General features: G+C 44.1%; 1 protein-coding gene and 1 long non-coding RNA gene across 2 annotated transcripts in view; one reads left to right on the plus strand and one right to left on the minus strand.

Annotated features, from left to right (window-relative positions):
* The window catches only part of LOC121716790 (nesprin-2-like), a 110,834-nt gene that overhangs the window by 1,263 nt on the left and 102,071 nt on the right, over window positions 1-7,500 (minus strand). The window contains exons 55-57 of the mRNA XM_042102509.1: window positions 3,685-3,759; window positions 3,122-3,171; window positions 1-289 (exon numbers count right to left, since the gene is read on the minus strand). The exon at window positions 1-289 is cut by the window's left edge and continues 1,263 nt beyond it. Coding sequence (XP_041958443.1) covers window positions 64-289; window positions 3,122-3,171; window positions 3,685-3,759 — 351 coding nt within the window. The 3' untranslated portion in view covers window positions 1-63. The remainder of the gene's footprint in view (window positions 290-3,121; window positions 3,172-3,684; window positions 3,760-7,500) is intronic.
* LOC121716849 overlaps window positions 1-7,500 on the plus strand; it is a 13,766-nt gene that overhangs the window by 625 nt on the left and 5,641 nt on the right. The gene's annotated exons all lie outside the window — the stretch shown is intronic.

A 7,500-nucleotide genomic window follows, 5' to 3' on the forward strand; every position in this document is an offset into this window, starting at 1 on the left:
TGTGAGTGTGTGAGTGTGTGTGTGTGTGTGTGTGTGTTGTGTGTGTGTGTGTGTGTGCGCTGCTCAGGTGGGTGGGGGCCCGTTGGTGTAGCGGAGCATGGGGTAGAAGGAGCGGGCGAAGTTGTTGGTGAGTGCGCAGCTGTAGTCGTCCTGGCTCAGCGGCACCAGGCAGGTGAGCACCAGCAGCAGCAGGAACAGCAGGTGGAGAGGCAGTGCCGCCCGCAACACACGCTGCAGGAACGGACGAGACGCCGAGCCGGACGCCACAGAGCCGGACGCCTTCTCACAACTACAACACACACACACACACACACACATATAAAAACAGCCTGTCATTGGCTGACACCTTCTTACAACTACAACCCCAAAACAGAAAAAGTTTAGCCTAGAAATCTAGACGCACCCTAGCGGCAGCAAATTACATTGACATTAAATTACATTTGCTGCCAGGGCTAGTCTAGCAACTCTCCGTTGGCTTGTGAGCTCGAAAAATTAAACTTCTATCAGGCCAATCAAATCGTGTATAGAGTCGTTAGGCAGGCTTAACATAATGATTGATGGCAACGGAGTTGCAACGGTTTGGCTTGAATTCCCTGCTACTTGAAAACAAATAAGATGGATGTTGCTGTTGGCAAACAGTGTGACATGAGTTAAGCTTTTATTAAGTTGGCAAACGTTTGAACTAGCCAACTAGCTCCGCTGGTGGGAAACGCATGGGACTCATAGCGCTGCCCCTGTCCTATTGCATGCAGAGGGAATTTGAAAGACAACCGATTATCCCGCCCCTCGGACTGAGCACTGCGAACGGTGAGTGCCCAGATCCTACATTTGAATGTGGGTCTGGCTCGTCAGGCTAGAAAAAGTTGGGACATTGTGTAAAATGTGAATAAAAACAGAATGTAATAATCTACAAATCTCTTAAACTCATATTTAGTTGCAAAAAGGACACAAAGGAAAATTTTGACTATTTCATGTTAATTTTGAATTTGATACCAGCAACATGTTTCAGAAAAAGTTGGGAGGGGGGTAAGAAAATGCTGGAACAGTTGTGTAATGATAAAGAAAACAAAAGGAAGAATGTTTCACAACTAATTAGGGTAACTATGGCAACATGATTGGGTATGAAAAAGAGCATCCCAGAGAGGCAGGGTCTCTTAGAAGTAAAGATGTAGGGGTATTCATCACTCTGTGTGCACAAATGATGAAACAATGTCATTTTAATGCTTCTTAACATGAAACGTATTTAGGGAATTCCTCATCTACAGGACATAATATTATTAAAACATTCAGAGAATCCAGAGAAATCTTTGCAAACAGGAGAAATAGCTGAAAAGCAAATTGGATGGCCGTGGTCTTTTGGACCTCAGATGGCACTGCATCAACACCAGACCTGTTTCCAGACCTGTCATTGTATGGGCTCAGGAAAACCTCTGATAACCATTATCTACAGTATGTGCCAAGTTTGATACTCAATTCAAAAACTGCAACCAAAATTGTAACAGCTAAAATTGTATTGAGACACGATACAGAAAATGCCACCATTTTATCTGGGCCTGAGCTTGTTTAAAATGGATTGAGGTAACATGGAAAAAGGTCCTGTGGTTAGACCAATCAAAGTTTGCCATTCTTTTTGGAAATCATGGACTCATCTGGGCTAAAGAGGAGAGGGCCTATCCAAGTATCCAACCTATCCAACTTGTTTTAGTGCTCAGTTCCAAACCCAACATCTATGACGTGTGGAGGTGCATTAGTGCCTACAGCATGGGCATCTTGCACATTTGACAAAGCACAATCAATTCTGAATGATGTATACAGGTTTTGAGCAACATATACTGCCATCCAGGCAATGTCTTTTCCAGGGACGACCTTGAATATTTCAGGAAAACAATGCCAAAATTAATTCTGTACATATTTAAATAGTATTTCTCCATAGAGAAAGAGTCCAGGTGCTAAAATGGCCTGTCTGCAGTCCAGATTTGTCAAATTAGGTGCATAATGGAATGAAAAGCATGACTAAGAATACCCCATACTGTTGAGCAACTGAAATCCTATATCGGGAGTAATGGGACAACATTTCATTCTCAAAACTGTAGCAAATGGTCTCCTCAGTTCCTAAACATTTCCAGGATTTTGTTAAATGAAGAGGAGAAGCAGCACAGTGGTAGACATGCTCCCGTCCCAACTTTTTTGGAAACATGTTGCTGGCATCAAATTCAAAATTAACATATACTTTCCATGAAATAGTCCAAATTTTCATTTACAACATTTGATATGTTGTTTATGTCCTTTTTGCTGCTAAATATGGTATAATATATTTACGAGACTAAATATGGTATAATATATTTACGAGACTCTTGTATATTAAATATGGTATAATATATTTACGAGACTTGCTGCTAAATATGGTATAATATATTTACGAGACTAAATATGGTATAATATATTTACGAGACTAAATATGGTATAATATATTTACGAGACTTGTATATTATGACATTCTGTTTGTGTGTGTGTGTGTGTGTGCATGTGTGTGTGTGTGTGTATGTGTGTGCATGTCTGCATGTGTGTGTGTTGTATGAGACTTGTATATTATGACATTCTGTTTGTGTGCGTGTGTGTGTGCATGTGTGTGTGTGTGTATGTGTGTGCATGTCTGCATGTGTGTGTGTTGTACGAGACTTGTATATTATGACATTCTGTTTTTCTTCTATTCTATGTGCATTTTACACAAGGTCCCAACTTTTTCTGTTTTGGGGTTGTACAACAAACACACACACAGAAACAGCCTGTCAGCAGCTTAAGTGTGTGTGTGTGTGTGTGTGTGTGTGTGTGTGTGTGTGTGTGTGTATGGGGTGTGTGTGTGTGTGTGTGTGCGTGCGTGTGTATCAGAGTTTGTGTGTGTGTGTGTGTGTGCAGGGGTGGGTAGAGTACTCAAGTAATTGTACAATTACTTGCTTTGTTTGAGAAAAAGGTGTGCGTGTGTGTGTGTGTGTGTTAAACAAAATTGTTTCTAAAAAATAAAGACTGCCTGCATGCAATGTATAACTGTGTGTACACTCACACACACACACCCCTAAAAGTTATATTAGTACAAATGCACGTTTCAAAACCACAAACGTACCTGGTGCTTGCAGCAGGTCCTCTCTCTATTGCACTTTGTTCTTCCACCACCTACACACACACACACACACACACACACACACACACACACACACACACACACACACACACACACACACAATAGGAAACTCAGTGAAAATAGTCAGCATTGTTGTTCAGCTCAACATCAGTCAACTTCCTGTGAGGTGTTAATCATACCTGAGAGAACACAAAAGAACTCTAGATCATCTTCCGTCAGCTGCACATTGTCCTCTCTGTTTGTGTGTGTGTGTGTGTGTGTGCATGTCTGCATGTGTGTATGTGTGTGTGTGTATGTGTGTGCATGTCTGCATGTGTGTGTGTGTGTGTGTATGTGTGTGCATGTCTGCATGTGTGTGTGTGCGTGGGTGTGTGCATGTGTGTGTGTGTGTGTGTATGTGTGTGCATGTCTGCATGTGTGTGTGTGTGTGTGTATATGTGTGTGCATGTCTGCATGTGTGTGTGTGTGTGTATATATGTGTGTGCATGTCTGCATGTGTGTGTGCGTGTGTGTGTGTGTGTGTGTGTGTGTGTGTGTTCGCTCACCTTGTGCTTGGGGGAGGCCCCGCATGTCTGGTCATCCTCAGTGGGGTCCACACTACTGCCCAGCGTACACGCGTCCTGCAACAGCATCAACGCCAGTTAGACACGTCAGCCAGAAATACACACACACACACACACACACACCACATCAGCCAGAGCAACACACACACACACCACATTAGCCAGAGCAACACACACACACACACACACATACACCACATCAGCCAGAGCAACACACACACACACACACACACACACATACACCACATCAGCCAGAGCAACACACACACACACACACGCACACACACATACACCACATCAGCCAGAACAACACACACACACCAGGGCTCTACAGTGCGCCCATTTCACTCGCACATGTGAGTAAAAATGATGGTGTGCGAGTGCACGCTAAGTGACTCGCTAGTAGTCGCTTCTATCAAATCCAAGAGCGCGCAGAAAAAGTGGAAAGTTAGACTAGCCAGCCAAGATGCAAAGATTGAAGAAATTAGTTCTTCTATCCACCGAATTCATTGGATATAGGAGGAACAGGATGAGATTCTGAGAATGCAGTGAGAGAAGGAAAGGTAACCTAACATGCCTTTTAGCCCAGTTGACGTATTGGCTGCAATATGCAAAATATAGCTGTAGCGAACCGGCACAAAAGTAGCCTCCCGTAATACTTCCATTTTATTCAAAGGTAGAACGCTACTGACAACTCCAGGCTTCCACGCATGCTTGTTTGTTTACACCGAATACAATCTGAAGTGCAAAACGAAAGTAAGCCTAACGTTTGCCTACTGCCCCAATCAATGCAGATATTTCAAATAAAAACTAAAAGTATAAAACATATATCCTTGATTAGCCTATGTTGGGTTTTGTGGAAGAGAAAATGGACTGTTTTAGTAGTAGTATTAGGCAGTATGCAGTCAGATAGGTCACCATGGGCATATTTGGATTAGCTATAGATGGATTCACAAATAAATAAATTAGCCTACATTTGGCAGGATACTAGATATACAGGCTAAATGCAAATATGGCAATGTATTATATTATTTTACATTAACAAAATGTAGGAAAATAGAACAGACTGAAAATAAAGTAGGCACTGATCTTTAAAATCCTGTTTCCTGTAGCCTAAATGTTATCAGTCATTCTTAAAGGAACCATATGTAAGACCGCTCGGTCATCAGTACTCATTCTGCTTGACTTATCGGCTGCCTTTGACACGGTTAATCACCGTATCCTTCTCTCTATACTCTCTAACATGGGAATCTCCGGTTCTGCTCTCTCCTGGTTTGAATCCTACCTCACAGGACGCTCGTTTAACTTTTCATGGCTTGGTCAGCTATCTGCACCTCACCATCTCACCATAGGGGTCCCCCAGGGCTCAGTGCTGGGCCCCCTTCTCTTTGCTATCTACACCACCTCCTTGGGACAGATTATCCGTTCGCATGGCTTCTCATACCACTGCTATGCAGACGACACACAGCTCTATCTGTCCTTTCCACCTGATGACCCCTTGGTTTCAGCACGGATCTCGGATTGCCTCTCAGACATAGCTACATGGATGAAGGCACACCACCTCCAGCTGAACCTCTCAAAGACTGAACTGCTGGTCCTCCCAGCTAAACCTACCATACACCACGACATCAACATCAAATTTGACTCCCTGTCTGTTTCACCTACCAGGACTGCAAAAAATCTAGGAGTTGTTCTCGACAACCAACTAAACTTCTCAGATCATGTTGCCTCAGTCGCCCGGTCATGCCGTTTCGCACTCTACAACATACGGAAAATCAGGACTTACTTGACTCAAGATGCTACCCAACTTCTGGTTCAGGCAATAGTCATCTCACGACTCGACTACTGCAATGCCCTCCTGCGCAGTGAAACCACTTCAGATGATCCAGAACGCGGCGGCGCGCCTGGTCTACAACCAACCCAAAAGGGCACATGTTACCCCGCTGCTCATCCAGCTACACTGGCTACCTATGGTGGCCCGCATCAAATTCAAGGCTCTAACGCTTGCCTACAAAGTAGTCTTCGGTTCTGCTCCCACCTACTTGAATGCCCTCACACAGACATACGCTACCTCCAGACCGCTGCGCTCCTCTGACGAACGACGTCTAGCTCTACCACCGGTACGCTCAAGCCATTCCAAACTTTTCTCATCTGTTGTTCCTCGTTGGTGGAACACACTGCCAGCTCCTACAAGGGCAGAGACATCCTTCTCCATTTTCAGAAAACTCCTGAAGACCCAGCTCTTTAGAGAACATCTCCTCTCATAGCAACACTTACAACAAGTCTTACTGATCCTAGCACTCACCAGCTGTCTCAAACTGACAAGTAACTGTTAAAAACAGCACTCACTGATGCACTTATTCTTACTGTACTCTAATGTTTTTAAATTGTCCTAAAATTGTTGAGAACTGCTCTAAAACTTAAACTGTTTACCATGTTGTTAGTCGCTTTGGCTAAAAAGCGTCAGCCAAATGTAATGTAATGTAATGTAAGATTGTGGCCAAAACTGGTACTGCAATCACTTTCAAATTACTGTAGAGCGGTGTATCCCCTCCCCCTCCCCCCTGATTGGCAGAGCCAGAGGCAAACTAGGGCATTAGTCCCTCCCCCTCCCCCCTGACTCGAGGTTGCCAACCCGGGTGCCGAAAAACTACTGACTGCGTGATTAGTAGATAGGTGGAGGGTGGCGCATCAGGCCAAAACACAACATGACATGACAAAACACAACATTAACATCAGTTGAGGGCTGCAACTTCACTTTTTAAATGACAATATCCTGGCCGGACTACAGTTGTCAGTGATATAAGTATTTGAAATAAACATGATTTCTAGTGACATATCAGGGTCATTTTATGATTAATTGAAATACATTTCTTTCATACGGTTCCTTTAATATTTGCAATTGGTGCACTGGCATGTTTAAGTGTTAGCTGCAGTGTAATGTTAGATTATGTGTAAGTTAAGTACAGAACTGACTGTGCGCCCAAATTAACACTAAAAATGTGCCCTGCACACACACACACACACACAAACCACATCAGCCAGAACAACACACACACACACACACACACACATACATACACAACAACAGCCAGAACAATACACACACACACACACCACATCAGCCAGAACAACACACACACACACCACATCAGCCAGAACACACACACACACACACACACACACACACCACATCAGTCAGAACAACACACACACACACACACACACACACACACACCACGTCAGCCAGAACACACACACACACACACACCACGTCAGCCAGAACAACACACACACACACACCAGAGCAGCAGACTGGGGACCAGAACTCATCAGCTCCATCTGTCCTGTCTATTGTGCTTCCTTTCCTCCTGTCTTTCTTTCTTTCTTTCTTTTGGTTTGTCTTTTCTCTCTCTCTCCTTCTCTCTCTCTCTCTCTCTCTCTCTCTGCTGGGTAACTGAAACTTTGATGTAAATCAGTGTTGTGACTTTCGTCTCCGATGTTTCCTAAATTTAGTTCTGTTGCAATCGCACCTTTTATCACCTGTTTCTCTCTCTCCCTCCTCTCTCTCTCTCTCTCCCCCTCCCCCTCCTCTCTCTCTCTCTCTCTCTTTCTCCCTCCCTCCTCTGTCTCTCATTTGACACCCTACTGTTCCTAGGTTGTCAGGTGTGACTCAGAGGTGAGTGGAGTCTGTCTGGGGAGGGTGTGTGTGTGTGTGTGTGTGTGTGTCTGGGGGAGGGCGGTTAAGGCCTAGTCCACACGTACCAAACCGATCTTTTTTTCCTCCGTCTTCCCTGG

Source organism: Alosa sapidissima, chromosome 1, assembly GCF_018492685.1.
Source record: "Alosa sapidissima isolate fAloSap1 chromosome 1, fAloSap1.pri, whole genome shotgun sequence".
In the NCBI taxonomy this organism is placed as follows: domain Eukaryota; kingdom Metazoa; phylum Chordata; class Actinopteri; order Clupeiformes; family Clupeidae; genus Alosa; species Alosa sapidissima.